The 22,334-nt window shown below is 45.7% G+C and overlaps 1 protein-coding gene across 2 annotated transcripts in view; it reads right to left on the reverse strand.

The window, feature by feature from the left end:
* CLIC5 (chloride intracellular channel 5) overlaps window positions 1-22,334 on the reverse strand; it is a 157,800-nt gene that overhangs the window by 14,500 nt on the left and 120,966 nt on the right. For both annotated transcript variants that reach the window (XM_063096460.1, XM_063096461.1), the window contains exon 4: window positions 20,015-20,121. In XM_063096460.1, the coding sequence (XP_062952530.1) occupies window positions 20,015-20,121 (107 nt within the window). The remainder of the gene's footprint in view (window positions 1-20,014; window positions 20,122-22,334) is intronic.

A 22,334-nucleotide genomic window follows, 5' to 3' on the forward strand; every position in this document is an offset into this window, starting at 1 on the left:
ACTCGTGCAAGCACACACATAGCTGGGTCCTTAAACGATCCAAACTCCTCCTGTGATGTACAGTGAAAATGTGCCTTTGTTTTTAACTGCTATGGTCTTTCTTACACACTCCCATCCCTGGGTAGTGGGAAAGCGACTACAGCGATTTTAATTTAGCCCATTCTGGTTTTTTTTTTTGTCTTTTTCATGACGGGCACTCAGCCAGTGAGTGCACTGGCCATTCCCATATAGGATCCGAACCCGCAGCGGGAGCGTTGCTGCGCTCCCAGCGCCGCACTCTCCCAAGTGCGCCACGGGCTCGGCCCCAATTTAGCCCATTCTGGACCACAACTTAGTCTGATGTAATAATCTAAATAGAGAATTCTCAGTCTCTATTGCATAAAAATGCTATTTCTCAGAGATCCTGCCTCTCTCTTGCTCTTCTCCCTGGGTTAGTGGAGCTGGGGGATGGGAGAAGAGGCTCCTGTGGCCTCATGGCACTGGGAAGATGGGAGTGCTGGAGTCTATAGGGTGGGAGGCTTTGGGAAGCTCATATGGGTCTTGCATCTCTTCTCAGTTACGCTTCCTTCCATGGGGACGTTAGCCTTAAGGAGTCACGGGGGGGGGGTTGCTGCTTGCCACCCTCTGAAGCCCTGGAAGGACACCCATGTAAAGCACCACATGGAGTTCCTAGACACCTCTCTAGTTCCCTGACTCCCCAGCCTCTCTCTTCTTCTTCATCCCCAAATCTTCTGAGCCGGAAGGGGTGTGCTTTCCTTGTAGCTTTCCTGGGTGAAATGTCTATCACCGTAGAGCAGCAGGCATCCCAGCCTAGCCGCACAGGAAGAAGGGCTATCTGACTCTTTGAGCCAAGTCCTCCAGGCAGGGTTCTTGATGGGTGAAAATTGAGAGATAAAAGAATTGAGAAAATGTTAAGACAATTGTTTGGGTTGCAAGGCTACTGTCTTGTTGAAAATACTATTTTGAATATCAGAAGCTGCATATTGAATTCCTTTTTCTCTCCTTAGAATTCCTTTTACAGAAATCCTTATCTCTCTGGGGCCAATGGAGGCTGAGGATAGTTCAGAATCATGGACTTGGAAAGACAAAGAGAAAAATATTTTCAAAATAATAGCTCTATTATACAAGTTAGGAGCAAAAACCAGGATTTAAAAATAGGGTTGTTAGATTCCAAGTCTTAAGCTTCTTCCACTGTGCAAGGCCACTTCTGGGTGCCAAGGACTGTCCCAGTGCTTCTTGATATCCATATGGCCTGCCATGTGCTGCAGACTTTTCTCACCCACCCGTATTCCCCTGACAAGAGAGAATATCCCTCCTTTATGCCCTGCCTTCCAGCTAATTTGATGACATATTTGTGTTCTAGAAGTTTTCTCTGAGTAGAAAGCCTACCATGACCCTTCACATCGTTCCTCAGCAACAAATACCAACTCTGCCTGTACACGGGGCCAATGCTGTCATATGGTCTGTATGACAGTGAAACATCTGGGTGAAAAGTAAAAAATCCATTTGGATTATAAAGAAAGTAATATCTAGATATTGAGAAATACCTGGAGGACTGAATGACATTTTTATTTTTCATGTTCTCATTTGAGATCATGGCCATATAACCAAAGGGCACGTTAATAAAAGTGCAGTTGTGGTTTGAGGGAGGTCACAGTGGAGGTTCTCTGGCTGTCACATATTCTTGGAGAGAAAATACAAAGATAGCCACACCTCGTTGACATCTGATAGTTTAAAACATGAATGATAATATGATGGAAACAAAAAAAATTAATAAGAATTTAATATCATCTCTCCCTCACCATTTATTTCAGGAGAAGCCCTTTTCCACACCATGCTATGGGAGAGGAGGAGAAACTGAGAGAGGTCAGATTGCCCAGGGCAGAAGATCTGGGAGTGAGGGGCACTGGTGCTGCAGCAGGCCCGGGGGAGTAAGGAAGGGAGAGGAACGGGGGAGGTGCCAGCACTGTGGGCAGAAGTGTAGATGCTGTCACAGAGCACAATTTTGAGAAGAGACAAAGATATTCTAAGGGGATTTTTAGGATGTTTGGCTTTGTGATGGGAAGTGTAACCTCCCCGCCCCCATCCCAGGAAATGCTACGTAAAGATAATGCTACATTTATCTTTTTCAGTTGCCTAAGTCCTTAGAGAGTGAAGTGACCCAGTTACGGTTGGGTTACGTGAGTATGAATAACCACACAAAGGCAAAATTACAAAGCGGGTAGAAACTGGGGTGCTCTCATCCACAGCGATACAGTGACCCTTCTAGATTGCAGAAAAAGTAAGGGGTGTCTGATGCTCATGGTCCCTTTGTCTCTTAAAACATTGTCTACACTGGTCTTTAGAATAACTAAGTTAGAAATGGCAGTGTTTTAGAAGATGGGAAGGGGGCCTTCTTTCAGGTTTGCTGGGCCCTCCGGCTGTGTTTGCATGTCACTAGGATCATTAAGGAAGGAACAGAGAAAGCCTGGACCAGTCAGGGAGTCAAGAACCAGACTCCCCTGTGAGGACTTGTGATAACAAACACAGTAGCCAAGAGGCATGTTGACTCTGCTGAGTTTGAATCCTGCCGCTGGTGATGGTTGTTCACAAGTTGCTGTTAAAGCATCTTCTACGGTGTTTGATGTATTATAATTACAGCTATAGAAGTTTATGAGAGGATGGAAGGAAAGAAGAAACTGAGCGAAAGACAAGAGAGCAAGAGATTAGCTCAAGGCAGAAGTTCCCTGTCTGAAATGAGGCTTTTCTGAATATCCTAGAACTTTCTAGGTCCAAGGAGAACCTGGAGAGTTGATAGGAGAACGAAACTCACTTTTGCATTTCCCTGCATTGTTAGGGATCCACAGCTGCCTGGAAGCATCAACTTGGGTTTGGTGTTGTTCTCTCCAGCCTACATGGCTGTGTCCAATTTTCTTGGTCTGATAGTTTGGAGAATTCATGTCCCCCTTTGGCATCAGAGCAAAACACTGGACTTGGCCTCACAGCCAGAGAGGAGGATGTTGTCAAATCGGCCCAGGCTGTGGAAGACCCAGGGGTTCACATGTGGGAAGCCATCCCCAGGCCTCCGTTTCTCAGCATTGGTGAAAACAGGAAGGCGGAAAGACAAGCAGCGGTTTACGAGACAGCAAAATGCAGTAGCAACGTCAACAGATGCCCTCCTGTTGCCTCGTGCGGTGTCAGAGGCCGCGCATCCTGGCACAGGTATCATCTGCTTGATCTAGAAAGGAATTCGGCCTTGGATGGGGGGATAAATTAAATGACAAGCTCATATAGTCCTTTCCAGGAAGAGGCCAGTAAATGATTCTTTCTCCAAAGACAGGATTCAAGTCTTACAACTATGGTGAATTAGGATCCAGGACACTGCTGGATGCTCCCCACCCGTTTTTTGGTGGAGACAATCACTGAGTGAATGGGACACTTTCTGATATATTTCCACGGAATTCAGGCACTTTTTCTTAAGGAAGATACATATTTTCCATATAGCTTCTTCCCCAAGCTCTGAAGGGGATCCTTGAGAAGAACCATCTTTTTGTTGTGATACAGATCCACAAATCAACCTTATACAGGGTACTTCAAAGAGTTCATGGAAAGATTCATATTATCTTTTAATTCTATTTTTCCATGAACTTCATGAACTTTTAGTAGTACGCTAGTATCTGGCTTATGCTCAGAAGTATTATGCCAAACAACAACAAAATACTTTTTTTTTTTTTTAAAGGCAAGAGCCTTTGGCCATTATTTGGCTGTGTTTGAAACACCAGCATGGTAAGACTTTAGGACAACCTCAGCATGCCTTTCACATACCATTTTTTTTAAAGTATGAAGGGAGGTATGGATAACATAAACAATTCCAGATCCAGATAATTTTCTAAATATCCTAAAAGTCGCAGTAAATTTGAAGAGAAAGATCATCACTTAGGTCTTCAAATTCAGGTTTCCTTTTGTGTACACTGTCTGTACCATGGTTATCTATCGACAGGAGGAGAGACAGAGGCAGAGAGAGACTGGTTCCGAAGGAAGGAGGAAACTGCAGAAAGTCGCCGAGGCACAAGGCGTGAGCTGGAGGGACCAGGGAGAACGTGTTCCTGATTAGGGCGGCCTCCCAGTCCTCAGCCGTGGGGCAGTGGCGACCCCTTCTGGCCCCTCCTTAAGCAAAGAAAACTCCTCCACATTTTCCATAGAGAACGTGTGTGTGTTTTCTATTAGGCTTTCCAGAAACTCATAAATGGTTGTAAAACCCATTGTGCTAATAGAAAGAACGACATAAATGCTGACTGAAGCTATTAATGCTGGTTGTAGTTTATGTAGCAGACTGAACCAGACTGAAATCTGTGAGTTTTTTATGGTTGCATTATAACAGGTTATTTTTAAGCATCAGGCCATAGATTAGATTTAATGCTGATGTTCAAACATTTGAAATGAGCTGGTCAAGGGGATTCTAACTTTATGGTTCCTCCCTCCCTCAAAACACTTAGGCTAAAATGACTTAATCACATCTTGTCTTGCTTCATCTTTGCATGGACACACCTTTTACATAAGAGTCATTTACAGATTTAAAAACTGCCACCCTGACACCACAACTCCAAATTTAAATAATTACTGGTTTGGGTAATTCTGTGAATATCCCGTAAATTCTCTTCCAGTTGCCCATTCTTTCATCTGTTAAAGAGGTATCTATTCAGTGTCCACTGTGGGGCAGGTTTAGTGTCCCTTGTCCCTCATGGATTGCTGGGTCAGGACTCTGACAGTGAAGCTGGGCATCTTGAGTATACTTAGAGAAACACACATGGTAGTCATTCCAGGAGTATTCATTGGTTCATGAGCTAATTTGATCAGTTTCCTAAATGACCTACTCTTGTTTAAAAACTCAGCACTACAATGGGTTATATATATTAAATGTATGTTGCACACAAGTCAAGAGCACAGACCATGGGACCAGCTGCCTGGGTTGGAATCATGGCTCTGACACATGCTAGCTTGGGCAGGCTGCTTAACCTCCTGAGCCTTGGTTTCCTCATCTGCAAAATGGAGATAATAACACAGCATTCATTATGGGGTTGTTGGGAGTAATAATTGAGACATTGCTTAGATGGTGCCTGGAATGTAGTAAACTGCCATGGTGTGCAACATGTGAATATGCCGATGTATGAAAATCAAAGCATTCAAAAAAGCTAATAAATTCTTAGAGCTGCAAGAAAAATGTGGCTTTTGCTTCTGGCCCTGCTTAATAAATATCATGCTTGACTCATCCTCTGTCCTGAGGAAGTCACCCCAGACGAATTATGCAGAGTCTTTTCTATGTTTCATAAAGGCTGACAGGAACAGGAGTACTCAGCTAGTCCTTTCATTCTGACTCTGCAGCCGTAACCACAGTCCCGCCGCAGCAAGCCCTCCTCCTGACAGTCGTGAAATGGGGCAACCTTAGGGGTTGGGGGTGACTGACACTTTTGCAGAATTTCCCAGATATGCTGCAGTTATACCTGGACCTCTCTCCCGCTGCTTGGGTATCTTTACTTGCTCCTACATGGATCACAGCTTGTGGGGAAGCTGACCACTGCGGATTTTGGTTGCATAGCTTTAACCATATGAGTCTTGTGTCTTCTAAAGTTTGAAGTAAAAATGTCGTAAATTAAGTACGCAATTTTATACTTCTGTTTTCTAAAATCTAGGAGGGGAAATGACTCAGATTTTGTCCACCCCAAAGGAGAATTTAAAACAGTGTATGTTTTTGTCATGGCTAGATCAGATATTTTCACCATAGGGGGAAAAATAATCTTAACTAGAAAGTGGATTATATGCAAGAATCCCGATTCCTTTTCTTTGTTACTAATAGAAAACAGAATCTAGATTTTTTTCAGGGTAGCAATATGCCCAGTTACAAATACTTTTATTCTGAGACTCCCATACTTTTGGCTAGAGTAGGCCAAATGACCAAGTTCTGGCTAATGAGATGTAAGTTGAAATTTACCAACAGGCAAGATAAGTCAGACATAGCTGGCACTGCCTGGAACTTAGATATAATGTCTGGAAGTGGAGCAACTACCTTGTGACATGAGGATAAAAGTCGCATACCAAAGATGGAGAATCAAGAGCTCCAAGGGACAGGATCCATGACTTCTTTAAGCAACCACATTTGCCTGGAACTCTCTACTGTCTGGACTTCTTGCTATGTGAGAAAAGCAAACTCCTAGTAAGAAGTAAACATTTATCAAGAGTTCTCGGAACAGGGCATGGCACATAGTAAAATGCTATATAGGTTTTGCTAAATAAAAGAAATAAATATTTGCTTTAGTCACTGTAATCAGGTTTCTATTACATAAAGCCAAATACAACCTTTGCCAATACACACAGGTATTGCCAATATTTTGTTATTCCATTTTTATTCTAGCACCTTGCACAGTGTCTGGTACTAAATAAGTATCTGCTGAAAGAACCAGCTATTCAGTGGGGTTTGAGAAAAGATGAGGGACCCTAAAATCGTGTGACTCTGTATGCTTTTGTAACAGGCTTTAATGCTTTAGGGGACCTACAATGTTTCCCTCACCCTATATGATGACAGCACTTGACCTCTTGGAATGGATGAAGGGATTCTATTTGTTTGGCCTGGGAAGCCCTCCCTCAGGGTCTCAACCTCTTTGTCATCAGAGCCAAAAGAGGAGCATAGGTCACCACCAGCCTGTACCTCTCTGCCAAGTGACATAGGCTGAACCGAGGCAGGCCAGACCCAGGCAAAGCATGGAGTAAAACATGTCTTGGGTGCCCACGATAGGAACAAAACATGGGTAACTATCATTGTAGATGTCGATGAGAATGTGAGTTTGAGCTGAATTCTGCAGGCCTGAGAGGGTTCAGCCCTTTCCTCCCCGGAATGTTCAGGAATGGGAGAGGTTCTGGGCATGGACACAGAGAAACGTATTTACTATGACCCAAATCATTAAATGCTTCTTCCACAGGGTTTCTAGAGAAATAATTTGCCCTCTGGCTTCTAACTAGAAGAACACTAGAAGGTAACCTTCTGTGTTTTCTCTTTTGACTCTTGGTAAAGTTTCACCTTTTTAGCACCAAATATAATTTTCCTTGAATGTAGTTATAAAAACAAAAGTGAAAAAATAAAAACACTACTTAAGCAAACACCACTGGCACATAGTCTTAGTAAGGGGACTGCTCAGAGTCTCGCACTCTTTTATTGATTGTTTCTGAATGAGCTGAAGACAATTAAGGAAAAGCAGATGCAGAAAAGCTCTCTGCCCTTCCTCTGTTTGTCTAAAAACAGGACATAGATTTACAAAGGCAAAAGGTATCCTGTCCCTCCTCTCTACCAGGAAGAACAAAGGTTAACCACTGAAGACAACTTTATTTTTTTTTCTTTTAACATTTACTTGTACATATTTGTGGGGTGCAGTGCGTTGTTCCAGTGCATGCATGTACTGCCCAATGATTCACTTAGGGTGGATGGCATATTCTGGAGATGGTACCAGAGGAATCTACAATTAATGGGTTTTACTAAACAGCCTTTATCTGCCCATATAGATTTGCCTTCCCACCGGTTGCTGCCCCTAAAGACTCAAAGTCCTTTTCCTTATGTCATTTCTCTAAAAATGTACTGTCCTTTGTTGGAGATGCCATAGAAGCTGGAATTTAAAGCTCCTTTTTGAGAACTACTCATTCCCTGGGTGTCTCCCATTAGTATGTGAAACATGCATGTTAATAAACCTCTGTTTGTTTTCCTCTTGTGACTCTGTCTTTTGGTACAGGGGTCCTTCCAGCTAAGAACTTACGGGGATTCTTCTTCTCCTTCAACCCCCAGGGGTTCAAATGGACATTCAAGGTAGATAATAGTCTGACTAACAAGAACAAAAAGAAATGTTACTTTACGTCTAGGTCCTAAACGTGTGTTCATCTGCAGCCACAAGTCTACTCAGGTTCAACTAATAAACAGGCTTGACGTGTATTGAGGTGCTTTCCTGAAAAACAGTCTCAGAGAAGGATTTTAAAGAGAGCCAGGGGTTTTAAAGCCAAAGTTCTGTGCAGCAACTTTCCCCCAACAGATTATCCCCTCTAAGCTGTTGATAAATTCACAATACCAGTCTGAATTTAATCCCCAGAGTTGCTTCTTATTTTTTTAGTAATAGTAGTTGTAGCAAAAGAGTTTAAAAGCTGAGAAATGCCTGGAGTGTCCTGGCTCTGTCATTGGTCCCATCACATCTTCTGAACAAGATAGTGACAAATTTGACAAGGAGAGTTTATAGATTCAGCCCCAGCTCTACCAAAAATGGGGGAATCCATGCTAACTTGCCTGGAGCCATTCTCCCCTAAGAGTTGACAGAGGCATGGGAGAATTTTTTTCTCAAAGTTATGTCCTAATCATGGATGATGGGCTATGAGTGAAGTCATCGTATAAACCAGCTATGATACCTTCAGCCTACAGGCAAACAGTGAAACGCGGGCACACATGCCCATGTACACACTGCTGCTCTCCTGTGGTCTGAACACCATTGTGCTTAATGGCAAAGCCGTTAGTGTCCTGTCACTAACATAACTTTGCACTTAAGCACATTTTTTTCCAGATTAATTGATATATGAACCTCTTTATGTAAGGAGGTATGTGATGGCTTTTGCTAATACATAGAAACACCAGAACATACACAAACTGCATTAAGTGTGTGCGTGCGATGGGGGGAGAGAGATTAAGAAACATAGTTAGCTCCCATGTGTAGACTCCCAAAGACAAGAGGTGTCAGTTGTATGGGATGAGGTAAAAGAGCATTTAACTCATGTGCAAATTAGCCATCTAATGTTCCTTTATTCCTCAGGTTTTGATCAGAGTCCAGGCCAGGTCAGGAGACCTCATTCTGGTCAGACAGCGGGAAATTCCAGCACATGGAATGGTGTTGGTGGTCTCCGCTCTACTCCAGTTGGGAAGGCCACACAGCAAAATTCCACTAATGAATGCGCCCACCCATGCAGGACCAACTTCTTTCTCCCCTCTCTCCCCATGCCTGCCCCATTCAACACGCCACACTGCCACCAACCGCCTCCCTTACGACTGTCCAAGGATTTGTTTCAGGAACAAAATTTGTTAAATTACGAATTGCAGGCATCCACCTCCATAACGAACCAATCAAAGACCCTCTGGAGGAGTCCCCAGGGCAGCTCCTGAGAGTGCCAGAGGAAGTACTGGCCCCTTCCCCTCCTGCCTGTTCTTAGCCTCCAGGACCCTCCATGAGGAAGAGGACTAAGATGTGCAATTGTGCAGGGCCCGCCAGACCTCAGAGGTGGGTCCCACCAGCCTAGGTTATTTGTTTTTCCTTGCAAGAATGCTAATCAAAGCAAAACTTTCACCCAACAAACAAACAAAATACCCTGAGTTGACTATTTGCACGCAGGGGTTGCCAAAAAAGGCAGTCTGAAGGGCTCCTTTATGACCAGACGCATTTTTGAAATGTGACAGCAATGGCTGCTTTATGAGGAAGTGGCAAGACAGTCACATGTTGTCCTCATCACTGCGGTGGTCTGTCTGGCCACCCAGGAAGCCTCCATCAAGATAGCAGCCTGGTAACAGCCCACTGGGCGGCCATGGTCTTCTCCCCAGGAACCAGTTGTCTGGGTTGGGACACACACAGCCATCCACCTCCAGAAGAACTGGCCGGTGTTTCTGACAGAGTGGACATGGAGCCCCACTGTGACCTCAGTGACTTCTGTTTCTGAGGTTGCTTCAGGGTAATTATAACCGGCATTCCTACTGCTTTTTGCATATTGCCTTAGCTTTCTCATCAGGCCCATGGGAGAGCATGAGGCTGAATGAGAGGTGGGGGCTGTGCCTGTCCCTCTGTGGCTTCCAGAAAGGCCAGGCCTCCAGACTGGGCCCACCGTGACATGGGGGCTGAGGCTGGGGAGCAGGGAAGAGGAGAAGGCATTAAGCGCCTTGTGACTGAAGTGGCTTGGAATAATAAATACACACACTCTCTTTTAAACGTTGCTCACCACATCCTGGGGATTTGGAAAAAATGCTCCACCCTGCCTCTCCAACCCCCTCCCCGCAACAGCAGTTGGCTTTCATGGCACTTTGGGGGAAAGCACGAGGAGGCCTTTGATAATAAGGGGCTTGTTAGTCCTAGGCTAACGGCCCTCCCAGGCTGTTCGGAATCCTTTCAAACACTTTTCTATTTTAGATCAAGGAAGTTCATAAATGTAAAGACTGGAGGTGGTGGATAGGGGGAGAGGAAAGGGAAAAAGAAGCAATTGGGGGCAGCTGGTCGCCTGGCAGCCAGGGACCTCTGGAGGATCCATCAGGCCTGGAGGACATGCCCTTCCCTTGGTGTGAGATAATGGAAGGTGGCTTCAAATCTCTGAAAGAGACCTGGCCTCTTCTGGAAGCCACAGCCAAAACTTAGGAATAACTGAATCCCTGTATGCAAACACTCCTGGAAATCCACGGGCCTCCTTATGCGAAGCATGATTAGCTGTCTCTAGTGCAGATTCCTCTGCCTGCCAGAAGAGGGCAGCACATGCTTCTACATTGCAGGAAGAGCTGGGCTGCTCAGTCCAAAGGGTTATCTGGGGAGAGGATTCCAGAAATTTATAGCCACAGCAGCAATAGCTATCACATATTGGTGCCTACTGTGTGCCAAGAACTGCCCTAAGTGCTTTATATGCATTAATTCATTTAATTAACATGAGAATGCTACCAGAGAGGGCACTGTTATAATCTCCATACTACAGATGAGGAGGCTGAGGCATACAGACATTGAGAGAACTTGCTACGGTAGCCTAGGACTGCCCAAGAGAGAGGTCGGCAAATTATAGTCCAAAGGCCAAATCCAGCCCACCACCTATTTTTACGCTGCCCTCAAGCTAAGAATTAGTTTTACATTTTTTGGATGGTTGGAAAAAAGTCAAAAGAAGAATATTTCACAACACATGAAAATGATATGAAATTCAGCATCCATAAATGAAGTTTTATTGGAACACAGCCACACTCATTTGTTTACATAATGTCTGTGGTGGCTTTATGGTTCCTACAGCAGTGTTGAGCAGTGTCTAGCAGAGCCTGTGTAGCTTGCAAAGACTAAAATATTTACTGTCTGATCCTGTACAGAACAAGTTTGCCAGACCCTGACATTAGGGGTTGTTCCCAGGCGAGAGGGACAGAAGAACAGGGGGCAGAGTTGGCATTTTACTGGACATGGAGTTAGAACAGCTATCCCAGAGGGATCTGGAAGCAATGTTGACCTCAATTCCCCTTACAACAGGGGCTCAATCTCAGGCAGAGGGAGGGTGTGACATTTCACCGAATAGCCTCAAGGAAGTAACAGAATGTTAGATCTGGAAAAGACTATGGGAATTGCTTTAGGAATAGACTATATTTCATCAAGTCTAAGATGCACATTTTTTCACACTTCGACATCTTTGAAATCCGGCTTTGTTTTACAACCAAATATTAGGGTTTAAGTGAAAGCACTAAAAAGTGAAAGCATTTTTGGTTTCTTAGTGGAATTTAAGATAATAGCACCTTATAACCAGTGACACCTTAGATTAGGCTGTTCCTACTTCCAAAGGTCCCACCTCTTTTTGTCCCTTCTATTGATGGGATACACAACTTCTTTAGTTGACAGTCCATTCTACAGATTTAAACTTTTTAATATTTAGCTGCAGTCTGTAAGTCTCAGTTTTCTGTACAATGAGGATGATGTTGTTTAATACATATTTACTTCAGGGGTCGTAGAAACCTCATTAAAAAAGGGAGGGGAATGTGCTGGGAAGGAGGCCCTTTCACCACTGGAGCAGGGGGAGCAGAGCAGGTACAGGAGCAGTCCCTCTGCTGGTATGGCCCAGCCAGGCAGTCTGCAGGTGGAAGGACAGGGATGAGCTGGTGTGGACACAAACTGAGAAATTGGCAGGAAGAGAGAGATCACCAGTGGTCCAGACAGATTCTTTTTTTCCTCTAGCATCTGCCAGGAGCACAGCACACTGCAGGGGGCACCTCTTAGAAGGAGAAGATGGGAACAATTTGAAGATTTGGGCCTGAATGGAGGAAGGACACAAGGAAGGGGCACAGAATGCAGCTGTGGCTGGTTTGCCTGCCCTTTTGTGAGGGCTCCAAGAGAGGAGGAGGGGAAAAGAGAGAGGCAGGAAGATGGTGATTGAGTTGTGTTAATAATAGCCACAATGTAAAACTTCAATCGCATTCCCATCAAGTGGGAATTATCATTCTAACTATGAGATGAAGTCTCTAGGGTTCTTAGGGTTAACTGAGAGTCTTCTTCCATGCTGCATGGCTGTGATTATCATGTTCTCAGAATCGGCCCAGGGACCACACTGCTCACTTCTGGGTCCTAGCAAGTCGAGCCTCTGGTGTGAGCCTTAAGCAGGAGGAAACCTTGGCCCTTATTTGAAAACAGAACCAAGATGCCCAGAGACCTTCATAACTATTGGCTATGCACTGGTTCAGAAAAAGATCAGGGACCAGGAGGTGGTAGGAACTGTGATATACACTCACCTGTGGTAGTCATGTTTGGATTTGGACTAGAGAAGGGGGGCGGGGGGGAGAAGGCTCAGCCCAAACCAGATGCTTTTTACTTGGGGACATGTGTCCTGGATTTTCTGGGACAGTGCTGATTTCTTTCTTCTAATTTGATTATTTTCAATGAAGGCAATTTGTCAGACATCCGATTTTCAGTTTGAAATATGGCCACTACAGTTATAACTATTGAAGGGCAGAAGCTAGTGAGACACTTGATCTGGGAGCATGGTCCCTGCACCCTAAACACAGAGTACTGTGTCCAGCATGTCGGGGACCAAGGAAGGCTTTTAGGACTTTAAGAAATTAGAAGCACTTTATTGGGACAAGTATTTTAGGCAGAGTATGTTAGGACAGAGCAGTCTTCCACAAAAATAGAACTATGTGCAATCTTGGGAATGAAAGGGTGTACATCTCTGCAAACAGCACAGGAGCCCATCAGTCATGATAAAAAGAGACAGGCACAGGCAGGCTACACCATGTCATGGACAGACAGAGGAGGAGGAAAGTTGGTGACATGAGCCTGAGGTTGTGGGGAAGTCATGTAGGTCATCAAAAGAAGATTTTGAGGGAAAAAAAATGGGTTTCAGGAGCAGAGAGAGCACAGGTGAAGAACAGAGAGATGGGGAGGAGACAGGCTGAAGAAGGGTGAGGACGGAGCCATGAGGGAAAAGTGCAGGGAAGACACAGCAGCAGGAAGTCAGCTGCCTGGAGTCTGGTGGATGGGAAGGGAGGTTGCAGAAGGGGAAAACCAAAGAAAATGAAAGTGACAGATCCTCCACCCCTGCGGCTCAAATCAGGAACATTTGTTATTCTTCTGGGAGGCTGGTTTGTTTTCATCCAAGCTGTAGCGGACCGGGGGCCCCTTTCTGCTTTGTCTGCTCGAATCTTTAGGGCCGTATTTGTGGTCTGCTGTGCGTGGCAGGCGTGCAGGCTCTCGGAGCCGCCTGGACTGCTCAGCTCCCTGAGCTCCCCTTTATGGCCTGCTCCCTGTTTACCTTTCTCACTTCCTTCTAAGTGTGTGTTGCTTTGCTACACTTCCTGCATCCCTGTGAGCAGCTATAAAGCCTTTCTGGAACAAGAAGAGTGTACATTTTGAAATAGGAAGAAGGCCCCCGAGACAGAGGAATACAAAGATGGAAAGAAGAGAGAAAAGTAGACTTGAAGGGGAAGAGAAGAAGGAATTCAAAGGAAGCCTTGAAAGACTGAAATCATCCAAATTGGGGAAGACACCATTCAGTACAGGAATGTGTGGTACAGGCAGCCCGAAAGCCTGAGAAAGCCTAAGCCCCAAGACTGCAATATGGATTAGAAACACAGAGATTGCGTTTCAGAGTAGGGAAGGAGAGTCCCGCAAAAGTGGGCATGTGCAAGAGGATGAAGGCTGGAAGATGGTGCACGTGAATAGAGTAGGGGAAGTACTGGGTTCTTAGGCTACACGCGTACACGTGCCCGCTTCCTCTCCTGCCAAAAGGAAAATGGGCAAAAGCACAGAACACAGTACTTGTACCAAAAAAAAAAAAGGATGGTAGTTCTGAGCAGGGATATTAACAGTATCTGAAGGAAATGTGACAGGACTGGAAGAAATAAGAAAGGGACTTACAAATTAGCTAATAAGAACAGAGAACTAAAGTTGCACATTAGATCCATTTGTTAATTGCCTGGAACATGCAGTATGTACGACACATGAAATAAACCGTGAGAATCAATAGGAAAGAAGCATAAGGGTAAAAAGAGATTGTAAAAAACACAGTCGAATGTAGTTTCTGATGCCTAAATTATGGTAAGTAGCTAAAACGAATTTCTCGCAAGCCAAGAGATTTAGCAGAGATTTTTAGAGTCTGTTCAAACAGCAGTTTGAGCATAAGAAACACAAAATATAAGATGGATTCAGAAGAGAAGTCTGGATCCTCCTAGGAGATGGCTGAGTGTGGGGGCAACATGTTAAAGTGCAGAGTAAAGGAAACCTCTCAAGGGAAGAGATAACCCCCAGGAGCCAAGCTGATGTCCCCGAGGCAGAGCCCGTGTGCAGTCTGGAAGGGAGAGCCGGCCCGGCTGCTGAGTCTGCTGGGCCTGCTGCCCAGTCCCGGGTCGCCTGGGGTCTGTGTGCCCTGGCAGCATCTCAGAAGAAGGTGCAAGGAGCCGTGGCAGGAGGACGGGGATGTTTCACAGTGACACTTGCAGAGACATAGGGAGGATGTTAGAGATGAGACTGCTAGTGTTGCTAGAAGTGGAGGCCCAGGCTGTTGCTGGACTCTGCCACGTGACTGGGCAGGTCGGGCAGAGGGCACAAATCAGGGTGGGGACAGAGCTGACTGCCTGTTAAGTCCAGGGATGTTACGGAATGTGCCAATGGGGGTGGAGGAAGCTTGTGCCTCTCCCAGTCCTTTTGCTTCAGCACTTGATAAACCTCCAATACTAAACAAGTGATATGACTTTTCCCTGCTAGACCGAAAAAGTAAAGCGCATTGTGGGGCCCAGTGTAGGGACCCTTCAGCCGGGTGTAAAAGCAGTGATGCTCTCCCATTTTTCTCAGAGCCGCGAGCACACCCTGCACATGTGATGTCGATCCCATCTCCTGTGGTCTCCTCCCGCAGCCCCACCCCCCTTCCCAGGGAGAAGGGCCCGTGCTTCTTTGATTGGCCTGGGCTCTCCGTGGTTGTGAAGAACCTGATTATGGTAAGTAGCCTAGTAAAGGGCTGGTGCACATGAGAAAAGCAGCCAGACGAGGATGCCCAAAGACACTTCCAGGGAGCTAATACACACGGCACGCAGAAGTCTCCCGTGACCTTCTGTGCCACGTTTTATACCAGAGATCACTCTTTTACTGTTTTATTTAGAGCTTTCCTTCCCCATCTTTGTGTCCCTCCCCTGTTCTCCCCTCCTCCCTCTTTCCTCCTGGACTCCTCCTTCTGCCCTCCCATAATGCGGGTGGTCCTTGGGTGTTGTCTTCAGCATTCTGCTTCTCTGACTCATGGGCTCAATTGTCTGAATATGTATTACCCCTCAAACTACATTTTCATCCCATACCTGTCTGCTGAGGCACAACTGTCTACTTCAGATAACAGCTCAGAACAGCTCACCTTTGAACATTATTGCAAGCGTGTCTATGAGGTATGTACAGTTACACTCCCATTTTACAGATGGAGAAACTGAGGCATGCCACGTTGCAGTAACTTGCCCCATGCTGCAAGGCCAACAAGAGGCAAAGCTAGGTCTGAACCCAGGTAGTAGCTTCAGAGACTGCAAGTTGAACCCCACAGTCGCCTGCCTCTGAGCCACAGAAAACACAGCATGTCCAGAAACATAGTCTTTGTATTTCTCCCCCAAACCAGGGGTGGGAATGGGAGATCTCAAGTGACCTGCCCATGGAGCACTTGACTAAATGTGGGGTCTTGTGACCTGGTCATGAGAAAATCCAGGCTACATCTAGTGAAGTGAAGAGCAAGTTTCAAAAAGGGGGAGGGTAGGGGCTTGGAGGTGGAATCCAGCCCCAGAAGACCAAGGAGGCCTGAATCTGGCAATTATGGAGGCAGTGCTGTGATGGGCCACAAAACACAGCACAAAACTACGATGTGGGGGACAGGAGATGAAGAGAAATGTGACGATGCTGAAGCCATGAGGGTCAGCGCCAGACATGGACACTCACTGATGCGTACTTTGGAGCAGAGGAACACACCCCGAGGAAGTGGGAAACAGAGTTTAAAAAGTAGAAAAGAGACTAAATGGGGGCAAGATTTGGAAGTGCTGGTTGGGGGGAGGGGAACAAGAACTGAAGCAGCAGTTTCTGATGCCAATATTCATGTTTGTCCCATTTTTGTGGTATGACAATAATCTAAATTAACATTTAATGAGCATTTACTGTGTGCCAGGCACTGTGCTAAAGGGTATCCATGCACTGACATCAAATAAGTGAATGTGCATTACAAACCATGGTTGTGCTATAAATTGCCTTATTGGAACTGAAGGTATTATCCAGTCCACTTCACAGATGCGAAACAGGCTCAGACAGAAAAAGTCTCTCGGGCAAAGTTGTACAGCGAGAAGTACTGGCATGCACGTTCGCATGTTTTACAGCCCCCTGGGGATGGTTAGTTCATCGAGGGCAATGACTTTGCCTCATCCATCCTGGCAACTCTAGAACCTAGTGCACTGCCTGGCACAGAAGAGATGCCCTTTAAACATCAGCTTAGACTTGTCACCACTCCATGCAATCTGTGTTTATTGAGTAAGTAAATGAACGACTGATAAACACACTAATGGACAATTCTCTTGACTACTAGCTGGGGGTGGATCCCATGGATGGGGTCTGCATTCTGGTAGCTGGGGAATTTGAGGCTTTGTGAAATAACAGGGAAATTTTGAATGACGATCCCTGTGGCCATCATGGGAGTGGAGAGATGAACTACCACATAAAACCATGTTAGTGTTGGCTTTTCTCATGCTTTCATCTTGAGAGGGCAGGAAAGGATCACAGCCATGGCCCAGTGCGTATGGGGACTGGGGACATTAGTGGCAAGATGGTGAGGAGGGAAGGCTCTGCTCAAGACGGAAAAAAAAAAAAAAAAAACTGAAAACACAAGAGGGACTGTCTCAAGAAAGGACACTGGAGATGTAGATGCAGAACTAAAGATCCAGAGAGAAAAATGGCAAAGTAGTACAGGAAGGCAGGCTGAGGGAAGCCTGGGGTCGAATAATGATTCTCTTGCAGAGCTCTGGGAAAGGCTGCTGGCCACAGAGCTCTGTGTGGACTGCCTCCCATGCAAGTGGCTGTGTGGGACCCCAGCACAGAGCCATGCTGCCCTCTGCAGGAGGACAGGCCCCACCCCACAGGAGCCTTGGCCTCTGGCTTGCTGACGTGAAGAGCTTTTGGACCCAGTTGACCACAAGGAAGAAGGAAAAGTAAAGAGGAAAGGAGGAGAGTGGGCAAGTTATAGATCCAAGTGAAGGACCATGTGGTGTTTTGTTGAAACAAAGGCAAGGAAAACAGCACATCTAGAGGACAGGCTCTTCGGGAAATCAGAAATGCCAGAGCTTTGAAATTCACAAATGAGTTAGGGGAAGAAGGAGTCACAAGGGCAAAACCCATTACAGAGAAAAACAGGCTGAAACAGAAGAAGGGGAAACAATGAAAATTGGAGAGTATTGAGTTTATAAGAAATTGATACACGGTATTTGGTGGAAATGTTGCTTTGGCTTTGGGGATAGGAGAACTGTAAATATGGGTAATATGTAAATACCATTTATAATTTAAAAAGTCTGGAAGGCTCAAATGAGATAATCTTTCTGAAGGCGCTTTGACAAGTATGAAAGGAGATATTTGTGGCTGAGAGGAAAGGATGCTGGATGTGGAGTCTGAAAACCAGCATTGGAGAGCCAGCTCTGCTCCCGTGTAGGGCAAGTCACTGGTCCTCTCCGTCGCCTCTCTGTCCTCAGCTGGGAAAGTGGCAATAACTGCTGTCTCCCGTGATGACTCTGCAGGGCTGCATTAATTTCCAAGGGCTGCCACAACAAAGTACCACAAACTGGTGGCTTACAATAACAGAGATTTTCCCCTTACTGTTCTGGAATCAAGGTGTCATTGGTGGTCCTTCCTTGCCTCTGCCAGCTTCTGGAAAGCCAAGCATTCCTTGGCTTGTGGCAACATCGCTCCAGTTTCTGCCTCTGTCTTTACATGGCCTTCTCCCCTGTGTCTCTGTGTGTCCTCTCCTCTTCTTATAAGGATATCAGTCGCTAGACATAGGGATCGCACTAAAGCCAGGATGATCTTATCTCGAGATCCTTAGCTAATTACATCTGCAAAGACCCTGTTTCCAAATAATGTCACATTCTAAGGTCCTCGGAAGACATCAGTTTTGGGAGACACTACTCAACCCACTCAGGGTCCAAATAGCAGTTGAAGCTTTTTTTTTTTTTCACGTGCTTCTTCTTGTCCCCAAAAGGCCACTCTCCTTATAGTACCTCCACATGCACCTCTAATGGCAATTGCCCACAAGACAAATTCCAAGCCTCCCAGGCCAGCACTGCATGCTCCGTCTGACCCCTTTTCCTGGTCTCTGTCCCTCGCTTTTTCTCACCTTCCCTGAATCCTCCACTCTGTAATCTCAGCCAACTGATTCCTTCTTAATCTTTATGACCCACTTGTAACTCCTTCAAGAAACTTCCTCAAAGACCCTAAGGTAAATTCTTCTGCTCTGAACACTTTTGACAGAAATTATTTTGTCCTTTCATTGGGCAGTTCATCAGCTCTTTGCTCCCTTATGTTAAGTCATCATTTATCTCCTGTCTTGTTATGTGACTTTTTTGTGAATTGAGGCCTTTCCTCCAGCATCATCCAGGCAATGGAGACTTGGAAAAGAATACTTTTCTTCTTAGAACCCCCAGAATCTAGTTCTGTGCGTGGCACAATCCAGGTCCTTGGTAACTTACTAAATCATTTGCTTCCCACGGCACCACCTCTGTTCTCACCAAAATTTCTTCTCTTTCACCTCATGCGTGGCTGCCTTTCCTGGACACCTTGGTCCATAGAGATGCCTTTCTCCTCTGAGCTCCTGGGGCATCTAGCATGTACAACCTTGATTCGGTCCACTGTGTGTTACTTACTCGTTCATTCACAAAGATTCATGAAGCACTTCTGCTTGGCTTTCTTGCTCTGTGCTCCAGAGGTCCAGTGTGTAAGCCTGGGTCATTCTCCCAGTCTGAGGGCAAGGGCACACTGCCATCCAGCCTCCTGTCCTCACAGGCCTGACGCCCTTCTTCAAGTGGTACACATACATGCTCAATTGGATGGTTCCATTCAAGTGGCTTTCACTAATCCTTAAATGACAATTCCAATTGAGGGACCCAAAGTGCTGTCAGCTTAAACTAGGGGCTCAAAGCCCTCTGAGAAGGCACCACTAGGGGACCAAGCCCTGAGCTCTGTAGCCAATGCTAGAAATGAAGGGCCTGGCGGAGAATGAGCCAGACATCAAGAAGTGGCTTCCCCAGCACCCTCTGTACTTGCAGCATGGGAGAGTGCAGAGCAGGGCATCTGTCTGCAGCATTTGCCACAGTGGTGACTGAGCTACTCCTGTCGTGGCCCACTGCACAACCTTTGGAGATCTTTTGCTTCCCATGCAGGAACCAGAAGGAAGTGGGAATGTGTTGTTTCAATGTCAATGTGGGCAGGGCTGTGAATGTGGGACAGATGAACGAGAGTAAGGACCCTTCCGTGCAGTGCATTATGTCGTGCAATAAGATAACCTCAGAAGGCAGCCACATCCCTCCCTGCAATTCAGCAATAAGACCAACTGGCCTTCTCTCCTGCACTACCCAGGCAGCAGGATCTGCAAGCTCCTCCCCTGTGGCAAGGAGCACATGGGGTGGGCGATTAACAAGCAGTTTTGGATCCAGATGCTTCTCTGGCCTATCTGACATGCCCATGGGCAAACCGAAGATAATCCTGGGCAGGAAAGAGACCCTGCCAGAGGCTCTTGGTGGAAGGTAGTCACTTACCTGCATTGTTTTGCTGCTTGGTGTTTTTGATGTAGGCAGAAAACTTGGAGAAAATGTCGATGCCTGCTGTGTTGGATTCCCGGTGTTTTGCAGCCAGTCTGGGGTACCTGGAATGGAAGACGCAGATGGTTCTGTGAATCAGTAAGACTTGGAGCTCCTTTAAGGATGAGCCTATTCTCATCCCGATGAGCAATGCTTCCCTCTCTAGCTGGATCTACAAATATTTTAGGGTTCTTATACCCATCCTATTGGGAGGGTGGGCACTCTCAGTCCTAATGCACCTACAGAGGAAACCAGAGGCCAGTGAGATGCTGAGAGTGGCCTGGGGTGATGCTGTCTGGTGGACAAGGGACCAGAATGCTGTTTGGAGGGCCCAGGCTGCGTCCTCTTCCTGGGGCCACCAACAATGATGCACCAGTGAAAAGGCTCTACTCCAAATTCTGACTGAGCTTGCCTCTGTGTCACGTAAGGTCCCTGACATTTCCCCTGCCTACATAAAATAGCTATCCACTGTCAGGCCTGAGATTATAATCCCAGCTGCACAAAGCTAGTTCTGGGAACAGGGAGATGCCAGGTATCTTAGAACTGAGGCCTCCAAACCATTTCTCTGAAGGAAGGATACCCATGGCCCTCTCCTATTCTGAAATGCCCTTCACACGCTTATTATTTGCATGCAGTAATAGGATGTGGAAACTATCAGGATACATCAGCAGGACATGTGTTTTCAATTGTTTTACTTCCAGGCATGGAGATAGAGCTGCTGGGATCCAGCCCCTCTCTCCCTTGCACAGTCTTTCATTTTGAAGCCAGAAGAACACAAGAGGCAGGCTGGGGTTGGGACTATCGGCCTTAATACCGAATGAGGTAAACTTGTTTGTGTGGGACCCCATGGCTTGGACCCATTAGCACCACCAAAACGAGCAATTCTAAATTTTAAAAAAAAGCATTGTTTCACAAACATTTTATGTGTATGACCAGGCAGGGATAAGAGGAGACGGGGGGACAATTGCCTGGTTGTCATTATTCTCAGTTAATGTGAACCTTTTTGATCTCTGGGTAAATAGCTGGTGACTGAGTTGTTTGGTTGCTTTATATTTAAGAAGCAAGATACTTCTTTTTTGTTTGTTTTAATGTTTTAAATAATTTGAACTAAAAAGCCTTTAGAAATTATTTGTTCTTTTTTCATTTCTTTGCTCCTTGACTGGCCCATTAGCTAGTACTGTCCACTGTTGGATCATGTTAGGTGGCTGTTCAATTTCAGAGATACTGCCATTGGAAGGGTCCTCAGAAATGTATTGGGTCCAGCTCTCTGCCTTCAGGCAGACAAGGAAGGCATTATTGTCCTCATTTTTCAGGTAAGGTAATTGGAGACCTGAGAAGTTAAATGATGATTTAACAGTGCATGTCTAATAGAAAGTGGAGAGACAAAACAACCTGGCTTCCTGGCTCTGGAGCAATGTCCTTCCCACTCGATCATGCTGCTTCTCTGATAACATGAAAAGCTAACTTGCATTGGATGCCAATGATGTGCCAGGCACAGTTCTAATCCCTTTACGTGTATTCCCCACGTATTCCTCACAGGAATTCTATTGGTACTATTATTAGCTTCATTTCCCATGTGAGGAAACTGAGGCACAGAAAGGTTAAGCAACTGGCCTAAGGTCACGGGGCAGAGCCAGGATTCCAAGTCAGGCAGTTTCAGTTTGGAAGCTTGTCTCTAAGTTCCCTGTTCTGTGGCCTCTCATCAACTCTGCTGTTTACTCTCAAAGCCACAAAGCCCTCAGGCTAGGCTGGGTGCAGAAAATGAGCTGTATCTAGCCACCAGGAGGGAGCGCTGTGCACATATTCTGTGCACATGCACATGTCTGTGGGTATACTGGAATTATCAAATTCAACTGCTGTGACTGGGGGCAAGAAGTAAGGTTTCCTGCAAGATGCTGAGTAATCTGCCAAGACGTGGGGATTTAATGTCATCTCTCCTTATTTTGGCCTTCTCACATAGAATCTAGCATACTGTTAGAATTAATAGACTTAAATTATTATTAATAAACACCAAGTGCTCTTTGTTTCACCTTGATAACATAAAGAAAGAAAGGCTTGGAAAATGCATTTCAGTGGACAATTTGTATGGGTTTGTTGTTTTGTTTCGCTCCATGTCATAATTTGATCAAATGTCCAGTAATCTGACCACTTCTTCACAATCAGGGAGGGCAAAACATAGTCGACAAAGGACTGTGTATTCATGGGGACCAAGGCAGAGTCATGCTATTTCCTAAGCACTATGATTTATAGAGACTTTACTGTATCGCCTAATGTCCCA

Source organism: Cynocephalus volans, chromosome 5 (assembly GCF_027409185.1).
Source record: "Cynocephalus volans isolate mCynVol1 chromosome 5, mCynVol1.pri, whole genome shotgun sequence".
Lineage (NCBI taxonomy): Eukaryota > Metazoa > Chordata > Mammalia > Dermoptera > Cynocephalidae > Cynocephalus > Cynocephalus volans.